Source organism: Telopea speciosissima, chromosome 8 (genome assembly GCF_018873765.1).
Source record: "Telopea speciosissima isolate NSW1024214 ecotype Mountain lineage chromosome 8, Tspe_v1, whole genome shotgun sequence".
NCBI classification, from domain to species: Eukaryota; Viridiplantae; Streptophyta; class Magnoliopsida; order Proteales; family Proteaceae; genus Telopea; species Telopea speciosissima.
The window spans coordinates 44,213,346-44,237,962 of record NC_057923.1 but is presented as its reverse complement, the minus strand read 5'-3'; the positions used below and the strand labels follow the sequence as shown (position 1 = coordinate 44,237,962).

The 24,617-nt window shown below is 37.8% G+C and overlaps 2 protein-coding genes and 1 long non-coding RNA gene across 3 annotated transcripts; 1 reads left to right on the top strand and 2 right to left on the bottom strand.

The window, feature by feature from the left end:
* Positions 1 to 1,704: 1,704 nt before the first annotated feature.
* Positions 1,705 to 9,989, top strand: LOC122671151 (non-specific phospholipase C2-like). Its single transcript, XM_043868256.1, has 4 exons — positions 1,705 to 2,303; positions 3,049 to 3,551; positions 8,339 to 8,518; positions 9,675 to 9,989. The coding sequence occupies exons 1-4, from the start codon at positions 1,741 to 1,743 to the stop codon at positions 9,983 to 9,985; spliced, it is 1,557 nt and encodes a 518-aa protein (XP_043724191.1). The 5' UTR covers positions 1,705 to 1,740; the 3' UTR covers positions 9,986 to 9,989.
* On the bottom strand, positions 5,305 to 7,552 carry LOC122671153. The gene is made up of 2 exons (XR_006334314.1): positions 7,470 to 7,552; positions 5,305 to 5,373 (listed from the first exon to the last, which is right to left on the bottom strand). It is a non-coding gene; the product is annotated as an uncharacterized LOC122671153 (long non-coding RNA).
* Positions 9,990 to 16,228: 6,239 nt separating the features above from the next.
* On the bottom strand, positions 16,229 to 17,188 carry LOC122672321 (protein FAR1-RELATED SEQUENCE 5-like). Its single transcript, XM_043869814.1, has one exon. It carries the CDS (start codon positions 17,186 to 17,188, stop codon positions 16,229 to 16,231), a length of 960 nt encoding a protein of 319 aa, XP_043725749.1.
* Positions 17,189 to 24,617: the final 7,429 nt, after the last annotated feature.

Genomic DNA, 24,617 nt, shown 5'->3' with positions numbered 1-24,617 from the left:
TATAGATTCAATTTTGGATGACTGAACTATGAAAAAAAACATCGGACGTATTAAATAATGATTTAATTTTTAAATAAAAAATCGGTCATAAGTACCCAAATTTATTGTAAACCTAATGTCATAGTCTATATGGTGAGAAATTCTTTCACTATTCTCGTTGGTCCATTTGATTGAATTTAGATGATATACATGTCCAATCATTATTTCTTTTTTTTTTTGTTTTTTCGATAGAAGTCCAATCACAATATCAAATCACCAAAGATGTGGATGGGGATTTTTTTTCTCCACAAATGAAGAAAAACAAAAAATTTTATACAAATTTGTAACAAAAGCACACAATATTTAAAAAAAAAAAACAGACTCTAAATGACACCTCAATAGGTATATTTAGAAATTTTTTTTTTGGGGATTAACTAGTGTATTCAGATTGTTGTATTTCAAAAATTTTTATAGATCTCATATGAATAATACCTTTAGAAGTTAGAACCAACATTGATGTGATTGTGCACTATTTTGGAAGGTTTCTATCGTAACGTTATCGATAACTTAGAAGTGTTTCAGATACTCTCACAATCTGAATAGCTCTAGTGGAAATCTCCTCAATTATTGATGACATCCAATATATTTCTGCTCGTCTTAAGTATTGTTCCTTTTCCCATATTACAAGTCTCCAAGGGTATCTAACACTATTGTTACCGACATCCTTGTCAGGAGAGGTTTGTCCATTCCGTGTAGAATAGTCTAGCCTCTTGCCACTCTTTAGTTAAAACAACTTTGTGAAGTTGATGCCTTAGCTTGTATACGGCCTCCTTTTGAAAAAAAAACTAATTTTTAAATTAAAAAAAAAAAAACTCTTTTTCAAATTAGAAAAAAAAAGTTTCTATACTGACTACTGACAGTGTGAGAAAATCCTCTGTAGTATGTATGATACTCACTACCATCATCTCTACTGATGGATTGAGCTCGTTTACAACCTGGGGTTGAGCTGTCCTAAAGTTCCTCCACCAAACTTTAGTATGGAATCATCCCCAAAGATCTCAGTCAGAGCGGGCATATGTCAAACGTGAATACCCTCGAAAGCATTGTGCTACGTTCAACTCACAGGCCGTCAAATGGATTTCATGCCAATCCAATGGTTGGTAGAATAAACAAAATCTAAAATTTAAAATTACCGCTCAAAATTCAAAAAATATTAAAAAATATTAAACCGACAAGGAGCTTGTCTACTAAACCATTGGATTGATATGAAATCCATCTGGCGGTGGCGGTCTGTGACTAGAACACAACATGATGACCACTCAACCCAAGCCGCAGATGAGCTCGATCCCTCTAATGGTACATTTAGTTCATCATTATCAAGATAAAAAAGAAAAAGCAACGTGGCATCACTCATAATTGGTGTTCGACAAACACAGCTCATGGAGCTTTTTTAGGGTAAAGTTTGTGGGAATTTTGAAGTAATATTTTCATATATATATGCGACATTCTATATGGTCAATTGATTGTCAGATAAATAATTTTTAATTTCTTACCCCCCTAATTTCATGGGATACAGATAAGAATGGATAGTAACTCAGACTGTCAGAAAAAAAGATAAACGTAAAAGAAAAAGATTCTTTCATTCACTCCACCAAACACAAGAAGAAGATAAAGCAGGAGTCAGTCACGAACTCACGGGTACCTTCTGCTTCTAAAAAGCCTTTCTCTCTCTCTCTCTGTCCTTCCAAGTCTGCAACAAAAATGACAACTATCAAGAGCTCTGTAATGGCAACCTTTTTCATTCTCCTTCTCTGCAACTCAACCTTTGCTGGTCCAATCAAGACAGTGGTGGTTCTTGTAATGGAAAACCGTTCGTTTGACCACATGTTGGGTTGGATGAAAAAACTCCACCCAGAAATCAATGGTGTTGATGGTACGGAATCCAACCCTCTTTCCACCACTGACCCCAACTCTTCTCGCATCTTCTTCCAAGACCAGTCTCACTACGTCGACCCAGATCCTGGTCACTCCTTTCAAGCCATTAGAGAACAGATCTTTGGTTCTAATGATACCTCTGCTTCTCCAGCACCCATGAATGGTTTTGCCCAACAAGCCTTTTCCATGTCCACCAACATGTCGCAAAGTGTAATGAATGGCTTTCAACCTGATAAAGTGGCTGTCTACAAGGCTCTTGTATCTGAATTTGCTGTTTTTGACCGATGGTTCGCTTCTGTCCCTGCTTCGACACAGCCTAATCGTGTCTATGTTCACTCTGCAACCTCTCATGGGGCCACCAGCAACATCGCTTCTCTTCTTGTAAAAGGGTAACTCATGCTTTCTCAGATCTGTTGTTCTATGCCCAAAATTCTACTAATTGGATCACTTGGAAGTTAAAAAAAAAAGATCTGTACTTACCCTTTCTCATCCCCTCACTGCTAGTCACTTGAAGTGGAAAAATTCAATATTTTCTCACCACTCTGGAGTGTTGACTAGAGAGCAGCCCTCATCATCACAACGTGCAGTTAGCAGGAACCCGAATTTTCCAAATTGGGTTCACTTGAAGTTGAAAAAATCAATCTTTTTCTCCTTCCTCTTCTTCCCATTACCAAACAAAGTAACAGCAGACCCAACCACAAAAAAAACTGAGTCTTAACTACTGAACTGACCACATCGCTATAGTGTTTAGTCAACAGGAACCCAAATTCTTCAAAATGGGTCACTAGTCCACATCGCTGATGGAAGAATTCATTTTTTTCTCAACCCTTTCCGTCCCTTTCTCTAACAACCAACCCATCCATTCTGTGAATTGAATGGAATTTGAAATCTTTCTCATCCCTCATCATCCCATTCTCTAACAAAGAAAGCCAAAGTCTCCAAATTTGCTTACTTGAAAAGTTATAATCTTTCAATCCCACCCCACCCCTAGAATAAGTCTTCCAATTCTCTAAAATGGGAATCTTAATTCTCCAAATGGGTCATTAGAAGTTGAAAATATTAAATATTGTATCATTTGCCACCCCTCTTCATCCATTATCTACCTACTGACACAATTTGTGCTTCAATTAACAGGTATCCACAGAGAACTATCTTCGAACAGTTGCACGACGCAGGGTATTCCTTCGGAATATACTACCAGGATATACCAGCAACGCTTTTCTACGGGAATCTGAGGAAGATTAAGTTCATGACAAAGTTTAGGCCATATGGATTGTGGTTCAAGAACGATGCAAAAAAAGGGAAGTTGCCCAACTATGTGGTGGTGGAGCAGAGGTACACAGATTCCAAAAAAACGCCGGCGAACGACGACCACCCGTCACATGATGTGTATGAGGGGCAGATGTTTGTGAAGGAGGTGTATGAGACGCTGAGGGGGAGCCCACAGTGGAACGAGATGGTGTTGGTGATAACATATGATGAGCATGGTGGGTTCTATGATCATGTGCCTACGCCGGTCACAGGAGTGCCTAGCCCAGATGGGATTGTTGGGCCGGAGCCGTTCTTGTTCCGGTTCGATCGGTTGGGGGTGAGGGTGCCAACCATCATGGTCTCTCCTTGGATTAACAAGGGTACAGGTAAGTCACTTAGCACACATTCTTTCTCAATAATGAATTGATAATTAAAGGGATTTTAGTAGGTAAACTATACACCTTGAAAAAGGAAATCTACAACTTAGTAGAGATCATTATTTTTGAGTTGTAAGATTTGGAGTTTATCACTTACTATTGACTTAGTTTCACATCATCTCCAAATTGTACTTTTTTTTCAAGTACCTTTGACAAATTCTTATGTGGGAAAAGTTTTACCACAACAGCAGAGTGGGAAACACTCTCAAGCACTCTCTCTCTCCTCAGCCCCTCCTATTGATGAAACCAATCATGCACCTCCCATTGGTGTAACCTTTCTATTCCGGCATCATAGTAAACCCTTCCCCATTTTATATTAGTATGATTGGATTAAGATATTTTCACGTGGTAATAAAATTGGCATACAAATATATTGTATAAGCGCATTGTCCACTGTAGTCTCTAATTAGGTGTTGGGTTTCAACTTAGACACCAGCTATCCTGTAGTAAAATAAAGATTAGAAGAAAAACTTAAAAGCCAACTCTTTTTGGAAATAGTTAGACAGTTGAAAATACAAGGGGAAAATGCCAATAAGTGAGAGTAAATGATTGCATTTAGCTCTAAGAATTGGTATTTTCTTCTTGTATTTTCAACGGTCCAACTGTTTTTCAGAAAAAAAGATGGACTTTTGCTCATTCTTGTGAAACTTTATTTCATTGCATGGTGATTTGTATTTGGGCTGAAACTTGGAACATAGCTAAAGCATCCTTAGAGTTTAAATCTCCACATGAAAATTGGGGTTAGGCTAAAAAAAATAGATAATGAGGTGGACAACACTTGGACAAAATTTGAGTATCAAGGAAAAATGTAACATGGAAGATATTTGGACCATGAAGAAAAAGTTTCTTTTGATGGGCTGTCAAAGAAACCTTTGCTTTATTAATAATTAGATGCCAAAGTTTTACTCATAGCCTTATCTATTAAAAATGAAGCATACACAAATATGCCCATCTTAATTTTGAAATTTTGATTGAATATGTTTTGAGAAGAGCACAGTTACTTTATCATAGAGGTAGCTTCATAATAGTGAAGAAACATATCTACACTAGTGGTTATAGCTAATTATGTGGAATATCAATTTGTGTTTAAACTTTGTACACTTACTGTTCATATTACTCTTTATTAATGGGACTAAGTTTCTCTTCACTAGTGGTAGTGAAGAGGATTCATCTTCGTGATTCCACTCGGTACCATCATATTGCATTAGGGAGGGGTAATTTTGACTTCGTCAATAGGGGGTGGGATTGTAATGATGACCCAAGAGTTCAATCACATGGTCACATCACCAGTGGGGAAGAAATTCTCTCTTCTCTACTGGTGAAGGAAAATTGTTGCCTTATTTATGTATTATATTTCAACTCAATCAAACTTCATCTCGAGTCAAAATAAAGGTTTTGAAATTGGTCAAAAAGTTATTTATGTATTTATTTTTTTAAATTTAAATCACTAAAATACTGAAGTAAGAGTCCAATACATAGTGGGCCATATGGTTGAGATGCATCAGACCTCTTGAGTGATGATAAAAGTTCCCTTTGTGGACTATTTTTGCCTCATAGAGAATGATTTGGCCATTCCAATGGTTGGATAGAAAATTTATTCTATGGATAGGTCACATGTCCAATTTGGTGGTCCATCTCAACTATATGACTTACTATATATTAGACTCTTCCTTATGTATTTTTAGTGGTCTACGATTTTTTCAAAAAAAAAATAATTGATCATATTGTAGATATATATTTTGACATGTGGTGAAATTTGGTTGGGTTGAAACTTGACACATGAGTAGAATGATGTGGAATACATGTCACCAAAGTTAAAGAGCCAAACAAGTTGCTGTTTGTAAGAAACAACCATTCATGGAGGGTCTATCTCAACTATTGGGTGAAAAAAACCTACTTCTAGAACACTTATTCAATGATTTGTGATTGAAATATTTCTATAGCATCTTAGATGTTTCAATAATTTATACATTCTTTTGCTCAATCTTGATTGATATCTCCAAAATATATATGGTTTTGGTCCTATCAAAAGCAAAATTTTTAGGATTAAGTTTTCCTTCACCCGTGGAGAAGAGGAATTTCTTCTCCACTGGTGATTTGACCTTATGATTGGAGTCTTGTGCCATCATTACACTCCCAGCCCCTATTTACAAAGTAGAAACCACCCTTTACATGTGCAATCTGATGGTACCGATGGTTTGTGGAAAGATATTCATCTTTACCACTAGTAAAGAGAAATACGTTCCATATTTTTATGATTCTGACTGAAATTTATTGAGACTTAAAACCATCATACCAATTTTATCCTGATTTAAGTTTTGTATTATAGTGTTCATGCACTTATCCTGATTTAAGTTTTGTATTATAGTGTTTATGCACTTATCCTGAACAGTCCACATGGTACAATCTCTTAATTATGGTGCAAGATGCATTCTATGCTTTGGCTTCCTCTTTTCTACCAGGTGGAGGTTGCCCACCTAGTTGTATCTTCTTGATTGGCCATCCATTATAGTCATATATAAGTGTATAGAAGAGAACCATTTATTGTTCAAAAGTTAAATTTGGTGCCCTAGTTTAATTGTATGGCCCACCATGTATTGCACTTTTTTCTTTGTATATCAATTGTTAAAATTTGAGAGACTTGTATTTTTAATGATTTTTCACTTTATTTTGATAGGTGGTAGAGTCTATTTGGACTCAAACTTAGCACATGAGTAGGGGATGCTAGGGCCTTCCTGTCATCAAAATTTGGATCCCATGTAACCTACTATATGTTAGATATACAACTCATGTTGAAACATGAAGCAACTCTATCAATGTTGCTTCCGCTGTCCCACAATTTTGAATATGGGAAATATGAATAGAAAAACCCATTACATAGGTGGTCATATGATTGAGATGGTTTCTTAAATCTGATAGTTGTGCAGCCTAGAAGATACCCTATCCTTGTGATAGTACAAGATAATTAAATCAGCATTTCTTGTGCTAGTAGTTGGCACAAAGGAAACTTTCCATCATCACTAGTGGGCAAAACCATTGCTGAGAAAAATTATTATAGCATATACAAAAGGGGGAGCGGTAGCAATAGTGGTAAAGTTGTTACTAGTAGCAACGCTAATGATAAATCTGCCATGTAGTGGGCTGGTAAAAATCTAAATGTGATTTATAGGTAGCTTTTAGTCTCGCCTACTCATGTGATAAGTTTGAGTCTAAATGAATTCTATCATATATGAAGATGGAGTAAAGAAACAATTGAAAATATTAATTCTTGAAAGGTTTTTAAAAAATTGAAAATTATAAGGGAAAAAGTGCAATACATGGTGGACCATACAATTGAAGTAGAGCCTTAAGTTTGACATATGGGCAGTATAGGATTTCTTCTTATCATTTAAATTGTACTAGTTGGGGCCACTTCACTTATCTTATGGCAAAAATAGGTTCCAGAATTGCTATTCCTATGTGCACAGCTATATCTAGTCCTTTTAGCAATGTTGTAGTGGTAAAGACTAGTGTAACAATAAGCTTTATAGGCTTAGTGATAGTATGTTTTGGAAAGAGCAATTTGACTTTAGGTGTATTTGTGGCTGATATGGCTAATCAAAGGTATTTTGTTATATAGCTGGTGGCCCTCTGTATTAGTTCAGAAATCAATCCTCACCTCAATCTTTTGTCACAGATATTTAATTCCTCCACTTATATTGAACTATTGAAATGGTACTTTTTGGGTATTAGTAAAACTGGGGGGGGGGGGGGGGAGAGGAACACAGTGGAATCCTTTTGAGTTGAAGAATTGGCTAGGATAGAGAGAATGGGCCCACTTGTGCCCATTCTATCATGCGATGTGGTAGAGAAATGTGACCTTGTGACAGTAAAGTTCATAAAGGCTTGTAATTTGTGTAGGCTAAAGTATTACAACATTACTGCTCCTAAAGCTCAACCTTGAACAAGAGGGTATTTTTTTCCTTGATGAAAAGAAAATTAGGACCTTGAATTTCATATAAAAATATATAATATCTAATTATAGCGCAGCCGAGGGAATTGAGTTGCATGGCTCTTTGAGTGGTCTCTTCTTCCTGATGATTTTTTGTTAATTTTACATTTACTTTTTAGCACAAATGTGGTCTTAAGATGGATGTTTTGAATTTAAATGGTTTTGTGCCCTTTGGTTAAATTAGGGGATTGGTCTGAATCAGGCTTAGCCCCCTCTTAGACTAATTATATCTATCAAAGATCAATCTGATAGAGGGCGGGCCTTGGTGCAATGGTAAGGTTGCTCCATCGTGACGAAGAGGTTATGGGTTCGAGTCTAGAAACAAACTCTCTGCGAAAGCAGGGGTAAGGCTGCGTACATTATGACCCTCCCCAGAACCCGCAGTGGTGGGAGCCTTGTGCACTGGGTACGCCCGCTAAGGATCAATCTGACAAATGGTATGCTCAAGGCCTAGTAATCTCTCACCCTTGTCCTTCCAATGTTCTGGTGTTTGCCCATACAAAACTTGACTTTCAAAAAATATGAGAAACACAGTCTATGTCTGTATTTGGTTGTCTAGAAACATATACTGAAGAAAAAATCATGGCGGGGGATCATTTCTTTTAAGTGTTCTCTGTTGAAAAACTATGTTCTTATAGAAATAAAGTAGTCTAAAATAATTGAAATTCTTCCCTCTCAAAAACTCAATGCAAAGATGCAATTTTTTTTTTCTCTTTAATTATACTGATGAAGATTTATGATGTAGTCGTTCATGGGCCAAATGGGTTTCCTTTTCCTACCTCCGAGTTTGAGCACTCATCCATTCCAGCAACAGTGAAGAAAATCTTCAACCTCTCCTCTCCATTCCTAACAAAAAGAGACGAATGGGCTGGCACCTTTGAAGGCATTTTTCAGAGCAGGACCCAACCAAGAACTGATTGTCCAGGTTCCTCACTTGACCGTTACTTTTTAATTTCAATTTCCTTAAAGCTACATATTGTTGTGTGGAAACATAGATCTTTTTGATAAAAAATGTCAGGAAAGGTTAGCTTTTAAATTTCTGGTGTTTTCCTTAGCCTTTGTTTGGTTAGATAGGAAAGACAGTGACGAAATATGCAAACTCTTTATTTTCCTGTCCTTCATGAACTTCTCATTTGTTATAATCCTGCAGTTTCCAGGATTTTCTATTGAACCAAGTAATTAGGGCTGTCAACAGGTCAGATTTGAGCAAGATTGTGGTTGGTCTGACCCAAACCCGAGTAGAAATCCTGCCGATATGATCCAATCTGATAATCCGATGTATTGCTACATGAGTGATCCGAGTTAGATTCGGATATCCGATCCTTATAACACATTTATAGTTTATCTCTTATTTTTTTTAAAAATAAAGTACACACTGTTTAAAGAATGATTGCATAGTTTGTCCAACCTAGCTTAGGCCCTTCCCTCCTAACAATTCATATATAATCCCATATATTATCACTTTAATCAGATTGGATCATTAGTGGATTGGATCAATGTCCATCTGGGTGTGATCCGGTTATTTATAGGATCACTGATTAACAGATAGGATTGAGCTCGGGTTGGGTCAGACCCTTAACAGTAAACCCTTATTGGATTGAGTTCGGATCGAAATCTGATCTGTTGGCAGCCCTACAACCCAGCAAAGTGAAATTTTACATTGCTTGGAATGCTTTTCCTTCTCTCTTATTATCCATTCAACAAAACCTCAGAAATTCCATGCAAACAAGAAATGTCTTAATATTCATATCATGCTCTGGTTGTTTCTAGGTAAAATCTGTGTAAAAGGAAAATCTTCAGGTAAAACTAGTACAAAAAAGTGGGGTTTTACATGAAAATTTTCATTTTACATGGCTTTTACCTGGAAACAAACGGAGCCTCTAAGGAAACTAAGTATTGGAGAACGGGTCAGCTGTGTTGATGCAGATCCTGCCTGATCTTGGCTGATACTAAAAGGTATAAGCAATGGATCTGCATCGGCTGATCCCAATACTAGAACCTTGATTCAATTCTAGCTTTGGTTTTGCTTCTTTCTTGAACCATAGTTATAGAAATCCTGTCTTTTGGTGCTAATGAAACAGAGCAACTGCCTACACCAGTAAAGATAAGGCAAGGTGAAGCTAATGAAGATGCACAGCTAAGTGAATTCCAACAGGAATTAGTGCAGCTTGCAGCAGTTCTGAAAGGTCATGATCTCCTAACTAGTTACCCTGAGAAGATTGGGAAGCAAATGACTGTTAAGGAAGGGCATCAATACATGGCGAACGCCGTTAAAAGCTTCTTCGAGGCTGGATTTTCAGCAATGAAAATGGGTGTGGACGAAGAACAGATTGTCAAGATGAGACCCTCACTTACCACCAGATCTTTCTCACCTTCAACTATACACCCTTGAAATCAATTACAGTTACAATATGCAATTGACCTGGCTGACCAGAAGAAATAATTGTAATAGATTCACCATGTTTTATAATGAAATATAAAAGAAAGAAACAGAAGAATGAAGGTTTACAAAGACAGAATTGGCTCCCATTCTCTCTTCTCCTATCTCTCATCTTCTTCAGATTCTGGTTGGTAGTTTGAAGTTTCGTTACATGGATGATATGGCCATTCAGAACCTATGGCCCATATAGGCTCTCTCCATAGACCAATTGTAACAGATTAGCTATGGCCTGCCATGTATTTGATTTTTTCTTTCGGAATTTTTGAACTCTCTGTTTATGTGAAACCATGCGTACAAGTGGAGTTAACTAGGTAAAGTAGGGTTGTACATTGAGCTGGGCCAGCCTGAAACTGATTAGACTGATCCACTGTATACATTGGGTCCAGAGTGAGTTCAACTAAACTTCAGTTTGGCAGGGATGACTTTGGTCTGACATAGATTGGTGGGTAAACACTTCTGTCAAGCTGTCTAATGAATGGGGAAATCTCCTACCATGGCTCTCTGGGAGTTGGATCTTATCCAGCCGTGGCGGGAGCTGCATGGTGCAGCACCCCCCTAAGATCGAGCCACGTGTCACCCTCTAAATCCTATGGTCTCAAATCTTCAAAAATAAAAGTGAGAATTTAATCCATCTTTATTCCTCTCTTTGACGACTCGACCCGATATCTCACTTTCAAATTTAATAAAAACAAAAGCATCCATCCCAAAACCCGTCTTCCTCTTCTCTTTCCCTCTTCTGATCGATTTGCTCTAAATCTCAAATCTCACCGGATTCAGCTTCTTGGCGCATCATCTCCAGCGACGGCGAGAGGTGGCGAAGACTAGACCAGGTACGCCCGTCTTTCTCTTCCCCTAACCTCCTTTTTGATATGGGTTTTGAACCCAGCAAAATTTCAAAACCTAGAACTCACCTCACCCTTTCGGTTCTTGGCACAGGATTTCGGCGAGGGCGAGAGGCGGCGAATACAGGAGCAGGTACACTGGTCCTTCTCTTCTCCTCACCTCCTTTGCGATTTGGGTCTGAACCTAAAATTTCAAAATTATCACCCTCACCTCACCCTTTCGGTTCTTGGCACAGGGATCCGACGACGGCGAGCAGCGAATATAGGAGCAGGTACACTCGTCCTTCTCTCCCATTTTTGTTCTCTCTCTTTCTCTCTGTGTCTCTCATTTTCTTCCTTAAAGGGCTTCTCTCTGGATTTTTATTTTACAGCTTTATCTGTTAATAAATAAACCTCTATTTATCACAGCAATTTTGTTCAGATTTTAAGAGTTATCAAGATTATGAATACTGGATGGTAAGCATTTACTTGTTTATGAGAAGTAATGTAATGCCATGAATGGGTTTGATTGAAACTTTCAGAGCATTTAATTGGGGGGTTTTATTTTTTCCTCCACTCTCCCCCCACCCACTTCAACCTTTGTTTTCCCTCTCTTGGCAGTGGGTATGTGTTAAGGGTAAGGTAAGAATCTTGTCTCCTCAAAGAAGACATAGCAGATCTTATTTGGGGCTAGAAAGAGAAATCAGCAGTTATTTCCCTGGTTATTTTTTACACTTTGCTGAAAGCTGCTCTTGCTAGATGTAAATATAAAAAAGCATGATAAATTTAAATATTAACTTTATTTTTTATAACTTAGATGGGTGAAGGTAGTGATGTGGATTCTATGGTTGTATGCAAAGTTTGTACAGTTCGTTGCTTCATAGCAACGACAAGTACACCCAAGAACAACGGACGAAAATATTACAAGTGCTTCGTCCATGGATTTGTCATGTGGGTGGAACATCTGGTCATGTGTACATGTGGTAAAGGACAATGCAAGATAAGGTACTCAAAGAAGCGACCGTTTTGGTGCTGCCCAACATCGATGGGGGTAAGACCATGAATGTAATAGTCAATATTGTAACGATTAGTCTATGAATATATTTTGGATTAAGATTGTTTAATTTGCATACAGAATGACAACTATGGATGTGGAATGTTCAAGTGGATAGACAAGGACGCTTTGGCAGAGGATGGGTGCCCTACCTTGTCAATAGAAGATACAGGAAGTGCGTCTCACAGTGGAAGGACTGAAGACTTGGCTGCGAAAGCAAAACAAACAAAATCCATCGAATTTGTTGAAGGATACGTCCGTGGACAATTAAAAGTACTGACGGATGTTCTTGATCTTCTAAAAGGAGTGGACATAAATAAATAGTTGCATTTGTTTTTTGGGCGTAATTGTGTAATCAAAGGTTGTGGGCTGTTGTTGGTACTTGGCTGTGGCCATATAGTGTTTATGGTGAATCTTTATCTTCTTTGTATTTAAGTTAATGCTTTGGAATCTGAAACTTGACATATAACTAATTTAAGGAGTGGATATTCCCATCAATAGTAGTTGCTACAAATGGTTGTTTTAAACGAGTTTTTGGTGGAAACTTAGATGAGGCATGCTGCTGCATGAATAATAGATCTGCCAGCATTTTCAAGCTAGAGTGGATTCATTTGATTTGTAAAAACTATCAAAGTTATATGTTTTGATTTTGGACTGTTTACAGCCCTAGATCTGGATAAATAAATGTTTTAAGTCTTAATGTACAGTGAGGCTCTAAGTGGAAAGCAGAAGCAGGAACAGAGTTAGTAAAACCTCAACATGCAAAACACACTTGAACAAGCAAGTCAATGAAAAACTATATTGGTGCAAATTTCACTCTTGATTGATCAATCTCAGCACGTTCAGGATAGTTAGATTAGGTGGCATGGAGGTTTCTGCTAGTTTTTTTCATTATTTCTTGAATTAGTTCCATTGTGACTGAAAGAGGTCTCTAGGTCTCTCCGTGCACCAGGACCTTCTCTTTGGAATTTAATTTGCAGGAGTAAAAGATTTATATGTTTGAAAAGTCTTTGAAATTTATTTAATACCAGATTTCTGCTGTTACCTGGAGCTCATTTTGTAGTCAAAACAATACAGGAAGAGAATTTTCCTTTGATCTCATTCCAAGTCATTCCCTTCCACTCTATTTCTGTGATCAAAAGTTGGAAAGCCCCATGCATTGATAGGCTTTGAAGCATTAACGGAATTATTTTGGTCAAGGTCTGTTTACTACTTACTGTAAGGAGATTGATCTCTTCCTTTTTGTGTTATGCCTTTTTTCTGATATGGGCAGGACAGTGGTCTTGATGTTTCTATTCATGAATGGCTTAGAATAATAGGAGTTGTATGATTATTTTGTGTAATTGATTATTTGAATTATCCATTTTACAACCAATTTCCATCATTTTTGGCTATAAAAGGTTGTTGCCAAGGTTGTTAGGATCTAGAGTTCTAGAACCAAAAAATTTCACAAAAATAGTAGAAAGTTTTTAGAGCAGACTTATGCTATTCCCTTGCTCCTGTCTATTTTCTCCTTAATTGACTGGCATAGGCAACTTAAGAAAGAACATATCATTTCAGGTTATCTTCTCCCATCTGATGAAGAAAATGGACAATCCAATATTCTTGAAGTCTTGTAACTTCCATGTCCACAAGTAAAGCATGCTAGAATGTTCAGCCCTACAGTTGCTCAGAGTCATCCTATACAAAGTCTTGTGAGTTTAGGAGAGATGCTTTGCAGGTTAAGTCATTGAGATTAAAGTTAAAATTGATTTTAGCTAGAATTTAGATTCCCATGACAAACTCACGGAGAGAAATTCCCTCCTCATGGGAGCTGAAAACCTCCACCAATTCAATTCCTATGATGTTGGGTGTTATACCTGGAGATAAAGCCATGAACTTCTGCTTTACCTGATTCAATAAAGAGAAAACCTCCACCCTGTGCTTTCTCTACTCTCTATAAAGAGAAAGAGAAAGCCATTGCTTCTGGTGGTAGTGTGATTTTCAGTGCATTTAGTAACTTACAGCCTTACCAAAAGTGTTAAATTTCAGTTTTTCACAACATATGTAGTCATGAATCCTCATACAATGAAACTATAAATTTGAGAACATGGTGTTCACTACTTAATTTGACACATTTAAAACATTAGTATGTTCTCAAATGTTATTGTATGCTTTGATATCATCACTCGAGTATGAAAGAGAAGTAAAACCAAGAACGTAAATAAGTCAAATTAGCCAAATGGCTACTGTCTACAACCATAAATTAACAAGGCATCTCAAACACCATTACTGCCACCTAAATAGAAGTGCAGAATAGCTTAGAGGCAAGAAAAGAGATCAATGCAGCCAAAACCACTTGTAACAAAATCAACTCTGTGGCAAAGTTTTTGCAACTCCAGCCTGCTGAACAGCCTGAGAACCCGTGGGTGCATCATAAGCTTTGTGAGCATTTCCTGCAACAGTGCTGTCAGTAGTAGAATAGACTGGAGGTTGTGTGTAACCACCACCATAAGCATCTCCATATGGCTGTTGCTGTCCCCCATAACCTGGCTGAGCTGTTGGTGGTCCACCATATGCCTACTGACCGTAGCCTGGTAGAGCAGCTGAGCCAAAACTACATAAACCCAGGCATTTGCTAAAAAGGATCAAAACATCTTTTTAAACAACTTAAACCCAATAAAAATAAAACAAGTAAAGAAGATACATCACGAGCATAATAGAGACAATCCATACACTCCCCTCCACTAAAACACATCTGTTAATGCTACCTACCAACTAATAATTCAAAAGTAGTCCTCTCTATCTCTCTCTCAGTGGTCAACTTCAAATTCCACTAAATCCCTTCCAGCATTTCATTAGACATTACACCCAATTAGACAATATCTAAACTCTAATAAATTCATGATATGAATTAACCTTCTAAAGAAAACTTACAGTAAATCTGCCAAACTTTTTGTGCCATTTCCTTCCTCGCTTTGACTAAGGTGGGGCACTGATGTTGAGCCTTGAGAGGAATATAAACTTGAATGTGAATAACCAATATGTCCCTGCACAACCACAATAATGCAATTAAGATGGGAGGGATTGAAATATGTATAAATAAATTTAAAATGTTTACATAAAATATACCATTGATGGAGTCGTAAAGGAAGATGAGTTATCCACACCATGCCATATATAAGATGGAGCCATTTGTACTGGATAGGAGGTTGCATTTGGTTGACTTTGATGAGCACCATGGGATTGGGAATGACCTCCAGTGTTCACCTTTTTCTTTTGCATTTCAATCCTAGATTTCATTCTTTTTCCACAGTGGCTTTTCTCTTTCTTCTTCAGCCCTTTGTTCTGCAATTGCACAATGGGACTCTCAGCACTGTCATCTGGATCCTCCTCATTGCATTGTAGATTTTGAAGTTGTTTACTTAACTCATGGGCATTTTTGTGAGCCAAAGTGTATCCCTCATTTGAAGTTGATGCTTGTGAAACTAGTTTAATATACAAAGGACAAAGAACATTGTAGCGCTATGTATAATCCAACTTCACATTTTCCTTAACTAATTTTTCTTGAATGTCTTCCACCTCAATATTCCTCACTCCCCTAGTCCATCTCCTCAAAACATATGATTCAGGAATTTTCTTGATAACTAGTACATCTAAAATTTTGAGAGCATGGGAACAAAGAACACCATACGTCTCAAATTTCCTGCAACTGCAAACAATCATAGGCTCAAAAAGGTTACATATGACATGAAATTCCTCATCCACATCCTCCACGACAACTACATATTCACGACAGACACTACTCTCATTTCTAAATTTTATATAGCAATCCCCAACCACGTTGGACTCCTTGTGGAATACATCAAATATTTTAGGAGTGTAAACATCTGCTGCTTGTCTAAGTAATGGATGATTGTAATGCCTTGGCCTTGCAATTTTATTCCTTGCATCATATTCTGCTTTCAGTTCATTGTGACGTTTGTCATTTACCACCCTTTTAAAATGCTTTAAAAATTGAGGAATGTCCAGACTGAATCTTAGGTGGTCTTTTAAACTCCCATTTAAACTTTCACTCAGTTGCGTACTCCTTATACCTATGGTGAAGGTCGTCTTCATATAGCAGTTAGCCCATTTATGTCTAAGCCCATAGATACGATCTAACCATGAACCATCACTCATTTCGTAATCAATACGCAACTTCTCCCATGCCTTTTCAAATTCTTCTTCATTATTGTATTGGAACATATAAACCTTGAAATCACTTAAAAACCTTGAACCATCCCTCATCAAATAACCTAGATGTTTGATTCCATTTTGCATAATGTGCCAAGTACAAAATCAATGCCATGTCTCAGGCAACACTTCTTGGATTGCCTTGGCCTTTGTAGCATCTTGGTCGGTAAAAATTGTTATGGGTTTTTTATGCCCATGTATTTCAAGGAATGTCTCAAACAACCACTTGAATGAATCAACTGTCTCATCATACAACAATGCAGCCCCAAAAATTACAACTCCCCTGTGATGATTGAATCCAGCAAATAAACCAAATGGTATGTATTCTTTGTTGGTGTCAAATGTAGTATCAAATGTAACCACATCACCAAACAATGCATAGTCTATGATCATCCTTGGATCAGTCCAAAATACATTTGCAATCTTTTCATCACTATCCAACTGTAATGAGTATGTAAAAGAAGGATTTTCCCTAGTTTGTTTCTCAAAATACATTAACAAACTCCCTCCTTCACCCTGAGCCAAGTCTCGTTGCCGTTTGGTCCGAAGATAATTTTTTTGATCTAGTTTCGTGTGCCCAAGATTTTCTACACCTCCTGCCTGCCTACCCATGTAATCAAATATTGCCTTAGGTCTAAGACCAGAATCATCGGCCAAATCAATCACAGCAGCATGTGCCTTTGAAAGTTTCCTTTGTGATCTCATCATATATGCTGTAGCCGGAGTTTGAAAAGGGTGATTATGATCTTCAACAACATCATGACACCAATATTGCCCATTATCCATTAGTTTAATTCCCATCCGTGCAAGACAATTGATTTTTGTTTCTTTCTGAGGATTTTTTGTTTCAGATACTTGTTTCTTAATTCCTTGTTTACTACAAACAAACCTAGCTGAAGTTATGATTGACTTGTTTGACTTGCTTCGATGTACATATTGTCTCCTAATACTGAAACCCATCCTTCTCCCATAATTATTGTAAAACTGATAGGCCTCTTCTTCAGTATCAAAAATCATGTCCACCTTAGGGTCATTCTGAAGATCTTCAGCATTCACATTACTCATCTTTAACTAGTGTACACAATATAACAATGGTTCACATGTCAACAGTGTTACCATAATGCATTGTTCTTCAAATAAAAAAAAAAAATCAATTACCATAATTTTCAACATAATACTAAGAATGGAAGAGGAAACACTCCACTGAAACATGGAAAAAAAATAAAAGCCTAGACAAGAAACCCTTTAAGTACGAATATCTCAGGAAAAAAAAAACAGCATATGAACAGGGGGAATATGTGTTATATCTGTTAATTCCTTTGTTTGTTTGTGTTTTTTTTTTTTTTTGGTGGCATTTTTAAGCTTCAAAAAACATGTATAGTTGCTGTTTTTTTTCTATTCTGAATGTCCATTTTTGTTGTTAAATTTCTAGCACAGAAACAGCTGGTTCAATGTGTCTCCATCCTCTTCTTTTCTGAATAAAACTTGACATTACATTAAAGAGGGAGTGAGAAATGCATTCTTTTGTTATGATGGTCATAATTAATGATGGATTGTGATATTGGTTCCATAATCTGTAGCTCTTCTTACACAAATGCATCATTTTCATTTGGTTTTTAATTTTCAGAACTTTACATCACATGTTTCTTCTGAAACTGATCCAGTTGCAATCCTGCCCAAAGTTGTTTCTCTATTCTATTTGCAGGTTAGTTAATTCAAATGGCTATCTTGCGTTTTATTAATTTATGCTTCCTCATATGAAATAATCCTATTCTTTCTATATTTCCTTCGACCCTAATCTCAGGGTGAAAAGAGGGGGAGAGAGATAACAACAGCCAAGGAGAAGGCCTGCTGTTGCCGCCTGAAACAGAGAAGGAATAGTAAAGAATACAGATAGGAAGAAGAAGGGAAGATGAAGAAGAAGAGGGTAGCAGTGGTCAACCGACCCGACCAGTAAAGCACACAAACACTCAACACCGTGAACAAGCTCAATTCAGTCTCATTCTCATTCTCATTCAATAAAAATCTAAATAAATTGGAAACCGGCTAAAAGAAGAAACTAACTGAACAAAGTGGTTGTGATAAACAGAGGTTTATCATAAACAAGTAAATGCTTACTATCCAATATTCATAATATTCATAATATTAACAGATAAAGCTGTAAAATAAAAATCCATAGAGAAACCCTTTAAGGACGAAAATGAGAGACATAGAGAAAGAGAGAGAACGAAAATGTAGGAGAAGGACTAGTGTACCTGCTCCTATATTCGTTGCCTCTCGCCGTCACCAGAATCCTGTGCCAAGAATCGAAAGGGTGAGGTGAGTTCTAGGTTTTGAAATTTTGCTGGGTTCAAAACCCATATCGAAAAGGAGGTTAGGGGAAGAGAAGGACGGGCGTACCTGGTCTAGTCTTCGCCACCTCTCGCCGTCGCCGGAGATGGTGCGCCAAGAAGCTGAATCCGGTGAGGTTTGAGATTTAGGGCAAATCGGTCAAAAGAGGGAAAGAGAAGACGAAGACGGGTTTTGGGATGGATGCTTTCATTTTTATTAAATTTGAAAGTGAGATATCGGGTCGGGTCGTCAAAGAGAGGAATAAAGATGGATTAAATTCTCACTTTTATTTTAGGAGATTTGAGACCATAGGATTTAGAGGGTGACACGTAACTCGATCTTAAGGGGTGTTGCACCATGCAGCTCCCGCCACGGCTGGATAAGATCCAACTTCGGCTCTTTGGAGTTGCAAGGGAAATAAAGAGAAGGGAGGTGAAATCAAAATCAAGGGAGATGGATCTACATGCTAGAGTTGTATAATGGAATTTCACATGCTAGCATATTATTGACCGTTGGATGGAATGGGAAGCATTTCAACCGTTCAGTCTATCCGTCGCTATATCTCTCGCCATCGACTGCCATTGCATCCAGAGCTGTTGCATCTCCCCCTCTCTCCCCCACTCACTACAACCCGCCACCCATCTCCCTCCGTCTCTTTCCCCTGCCCACTCCACCCTTACGCCTACCCTACCCTTCAATGCCAGCCAACCCCATCCCCATCCTTCGTTGCCCTGCCTCCAACTACAATCCTGCCCTACCCTGTGCACTCCCTATGCCCCCTGCCAGCTGCCCCATCACTTTGCCCAACCCCTTAGGGGCTTTACACCAATTGATTTTAAAACAATCCTTTGTTTGCCCAACCCCTCCATACCAGCTGCCCCCGCCCCCACCCTTACCACCACCACCTCAGCCCCCAACCCTTTTTTTTTCTTGGGGGGGTGTTAACACCAATGGATTTGAACAAGCCTCTCCGCAACCCCTTCATTGCACTGCCTCCCCATCCCGCTCTATGCACTCTTTGTGCAACCCCTGCCCCACCCCCTCCGTGTACTCTCTGCGCACCCCCTCTCGTCGACTTCCTCGAGGCCTTCACACCAATAGATTTAAAGAGATGTGGATAACTTAGAGGAAGTTCCACAAGTTTTCATATCTGAGCCATCTATTTCCTCACACCACCAACATCATCATAAGCCACTTCATCCAACTTGGCTTCATCCTCACTTCTAACTAGGTCACACTCACAAAAATATCTTAGTATTAGAAGCAATAAAACAGTACTCGGTTGGGTCAGTCTCAGTGACCTTAAACTTAGAACTCCTCATTCAACCTCTAATAAAGAAGAGATCCCCTTTCTTAAAAGGATGAGATGCTTCCAAGAAATATGCTACAAAGTTTTTTGTGACACAAAATATGCTGTAAAGTTTAAAAGCTCAACGATCAGAATAAGAATGCCCTTAACAAGAAGTAACTTGAACAAGAAATCTATATTAATTACAACACTAGAGACAATTCAAAAAATTTTGCTGAACCTAGAAGATGATAAGGAAGACAGGGAAACCAGGGTAGGGGTCACAGGGTTGGAGTGGGTGTGAGAGGGGTGGGGTGGGGGCAGAATGGGGTGAGAGAGGGAGTGCGGGACGGAGGGAGATAGATAAGGGGGAGAGGGCAGGGGTGGTGTAGGGAAGGGGGAGTTGTAGAGCAGGGGTTGGGAGGGGTAGGGTAGGTCGGAAGGCGGCACTGGGGAAAAAGGGCACAGGGTGGGGGATGCTGGTAGAGCCCGGGGGCGAGAGGTGGGGGTGAGGGGGAGCCAGAGGAAAGGGAGAGGGGAAGACACCTCTCAATGTCAGTGGATCGTGGGTATTGCATTGACAACATAATGAATGGTTGAAATGTATTCCATCTCATCTGACAGTCAATATAATTTAAGCATATGAGATTCCATTATATCCTACTGGTATGGACATCATTTTCTTCAAAATCAATTATAAAATGGAGACTTGTGTGATTGATATCTAACATGATTTGATAGAATAAACACGTGGAATATTCATGGAGATCAATGAGCATACAAAATAAATCCAGAGGTGTTCTTGGCGTATCTGGATCCATGGTTGTGGAAGTCGAACTCTTGACGATCCCTGTCGCACACGGACTGTGTTGATCTGGTCTGCCCTCTTCCACTCAACTTTAGATTTTCTCATTAGTTAGTCACTTAATGGGTCAGTGACAACTATTTATAGTGGTGAGGGCAGGGACCAACCCTGCATAGAAACTAGGGTTTCCTTCCCATCAAGGAAACAACACTTTAGGTCTACACATAGTAACTGGACTCATACCATTAAGGCAGCTCCCATCAACATAACTAAACGGATTTTAATAAAATAAAAGTGGGACTATGCCAGCCCACCTTATGGAAATCTTACAATCTCCCACTTGGGCTGCATATGTCACAAGTTTTGATTTTGAAAACCTTTTAAAACGACTCTCCGGTTTAGACAAACTGATTGTGGCCACAAAAAAAAGTGTTGACTGGAGTACACCTTAAAACCTGATGCCTTGGTCCGAATGAAACTACAAACACCCAACAGTGCAGATCATCACATCTAAAGAGACATGGGATCTAACACGTCAAAGTGCTTATGACCTCACCAACTTGGGATGTACAGTATGAGAGTGTGGTATGGAAAATGCATGATATAATGATCAACATGCCAATTTTCAAATTGGTCGAGGCTTGTAAACAGAATGAGCCGCATGAGATAAAAGCTGGAGGTCTCATTTACCATAAGCGTCGCCCAAACGCAAACACTTCACATAAGGAAGCTCGTTGGGACTGGGTCCGAATGTCCCAACATATTAGTTCACGTCCTCTAGACCGAATGAGGCTTTTTTAGTGAACAAAATATGCGTGTATTTACTGAAGGCCTCAGATACCATAGGAGACAAATACACCACATGGCCTCAAATATCTAAAGGAGGCAACTGACCAAGTGTACACAATAGAATCTGTATGCCTTTACTTAACAACTGGATGTGCGTGTATTGATTGGAACCTCGTATACCGAATGAGGGAAATACACCACATATGACCTTAATTAATTCTCTATGAGGCAATTATTCAAGTGTATACACAATAAACAAATGGCCATAAAAAGATGCATGTATATTCTCGAGAATAAAATATCACAAAGAGACATGAATCTGAAATCAGTTACAACTATATACACAAGCAAAACTCCCACTAATAAAATGCATCAAAAGAACTAATAAGTTCCATATTACTGTCATACTCCTGAAAACTTTTGGAGTCAAGTCCTTAGTGAGAGGATCAACAATCATACTATCTGTAGTAATGTACCCAACTGAGTTTTGTAACTCAAATACTTTTTCTCTAACAAGGAAGCATAAATATCAAATTTTGAGTTAAAATTTCTCAGTCATAGAGTCTAAACAGTGACATCACAATAAGTCACAAAACTCTGTTTGCATAGGGAAAAGCAGTCGGTGTCCGTAAGACACCCTCTTAACATATAGTACCATCTGTCATCCCAAACAGATATCCACATATGGTCTTTTAGGTCATCTTGGTAGTTACCTAATGTGCTACTTCAAGATTATAAAATAAGCAATATCAATCCATATGTATTCTTGAGTTTACATTAAACTACCAACATTAGATGCACAAAGAGTATTATTCACCTGAGTTCACTGAGTGTTGGTAAATCTGTTTTCTTTCATAAGAGGTTTCTTAAAACAACCCAAGAAAGCACATAGTTCTACTACAGTGAATCTTAATGCCTAAAAATAAGAGGCTTCACCAATATTTTCTTATAAAAAAGATTATTACTTGCAGCAAGAATATCATCACTATAAAATACAAGAAAATATTATCTAACTCCCACTGATTCTCAGATAAACATTGTCAAACTAAGACAAAATAATTGAATAATGTACCATACAAGAAACGTATTGAGCATTTTATCTCCATTTAGCTCAACTTGCACGACATACTATTATAAGAACTAGGTGTAAACAACATAAAATCCATGTAAGTGTTCTTTAAAGCTCATCATGAACAATGAATCTTCTGTTTACAGGCTAATGAGTTTCTGTTCTTTAACACTCTCAATCAAAATGATATTTTTCTTGATGGTCATGCCCATAATGTATATTATGACTATCAGACATAATCGATTTGACTCCCCCACTTTTCATAAAGACCTTTATCTTCAATGGAGTTGTCAGCCAATGGCTGGGGAGGTTTGTCAACTTGAAAATGATAAAATCCATACTCACTGTAGCCACATAAAACATTAAAGAATCCGCTCCATTCCTTAAATTGGAACCATTCAAGATTTTGATGGAAGATAATTGAGAACTTAAAGTTGGTAAACATGATCACATGAAATTTACCAAAATATACAATATGCAACAACTGAAGGCATATCAATATCCCAATAATATGACTGAAACTGATTAATTTGGGCTTATTAATCAGATTTATCCTAGTTTTATTTTCAGTAACTGTAGGAAAACATAAACTGGGGAAAGATCCGGCATCATCAGAGTCACACCTGTGGTGGCAAGATCGCCCAACATGCAGTGGAATCTCTCACATGCAAGGCGAGACGCTTGCAACAACACCACTCTAAAGATTCTGTCACCTATGGTGGCAATACAAGAACCTCTAAAGTAGCGAAGTCCAAAACGTCACCCTCACACCATCAAGCGAAACCGACCAAACAATGATTCACCTGTGGTGGCAAGAACATATCACGCCATATGGTTTCCTTGACTGCAATCCATCTGAATAGTCAATGATGATCTCACAATCTAAGTAACTAGCCCACTGAGTGGAAGCATAATCACTTAAATCATGAACCCCATAGACTTGGATTGCTATTGAATGCCCATTTTATTTCAATAATTTCCATCAATATTGCTTTTATCATAAAACACACATAGCCAATATATTTACAGAACCGTCACCTAAATTGATCTTTTCGTGACGTTCAGAATTATCACAGGATGCCAACATCATGAATAGGCTACATGCAATTCCTCGTGACGAAACCAAATGTCACAAACTGTATAATGTCGATGAGTAAGTCAAAATACATTAAATTGACAAAAAATTCATGAAAAGCCAGTATAATGCATATAAATCAATGTGTAATGCATCCATCACCCATAGTAGGATAGAATTCTATCTTCCCATGGTGACACCATAATAAAATTTCATATAAGATAAAAAACATGTTCACTATTGAACTAATCAATCTTGTTTGAATCTCTATCTTAAACCAAAAGATCAAAATCGATCAAAATCAAAAGACCATACTGACAACGGGTCTACTGGTCCAAAAAATTGATGGGTCGGATTATTGAGTCAACCCAACCTAGTGGAATACAATGACAGAAAATAGTGCATAATAGTAGGACTAATAAGTCTATAGATTCATAATTACGGCATCGTAGAAGTTCCAAAATAATGACTGTAAACACAAAAAATAATCCACAAATGTTTATTGATAAATAATTTTCAAGACCAGAAATGATAAATGGAACCAATCAACAGAAGCGATTTCTAGAAATGAAGCCAAACTCAATAATCATAAGGTTAAATCTGGAATTATTTCAATCGAACAAACTTAAAATCGTATGATTTCTGATTCACTTCCATAAGCAATTTATGGTCAATCCATTTATAAGACTCTTTTTCAAGTAAGTTTCATTAAAACTATGATGGAAATATTCAATCCGCAACTTTATAAGCCCAAGCTTATTACTTTCATGATTCAACACCTCAATTATACGAGGACATCATCATGTTCATCTTGTACGCAAGTTTCAACAAATTAAAATTTTAATGTCTTCACATATTTATAGGATTGCCTAAAATAACTTTATGGGATATAAAATGATGGAACATGTGACAACAATATCCCTTCAATGGTAAACTTATAAATATCAGACATTAAAGATTGTGTTTTCCTAAATGCCACTAATAACCAACAGCGTACATCACTGATTATAATACCTCATGACAATATAAAATGTCACGAGTTCCTTATGTATTATAACACATGTGGTTTTATTTACCGCTTCGTGACTTACTTAAATGTTACAACCTTAATGGCACTGAATCCACACTCAGAATAAT

What these genes read in the sequence shown, in the direction of transcription:
- LOC122672321 (XM_043869814.1), bottom strand. Translation starts at nt 17,188, where the DNA reads ATGAGTAATGTGAATGCTGAAGATCTTCAGAATGACCCTAAGGTGGAC.
- LOC122671151 (XM_043868256.1), top strand. Translation starts at nt 1,741, where the DNA reads ATGACAACTATCAAGAGCTCTGTAATGGCAACCTTTTTCATTCTCCTT. An exon ending in GCTTCTCTTCTTGTAAAAGG is followed by an intron (nt 2,304 to 3,048) that starts GTAACTCATGCT and finishes TTCAATTAACAG; the next exon opens with GTATCCACAGAGAACTATCT. An exon ending in ACCAAGAACTGATTGTCCAG is followed by an intron (nt 8,519 to 9,674) that starts GTTCCTCACTTG and finishes CTAATGAAACAG; the next exon opens with AGCAACTGCCTACACCAGTA.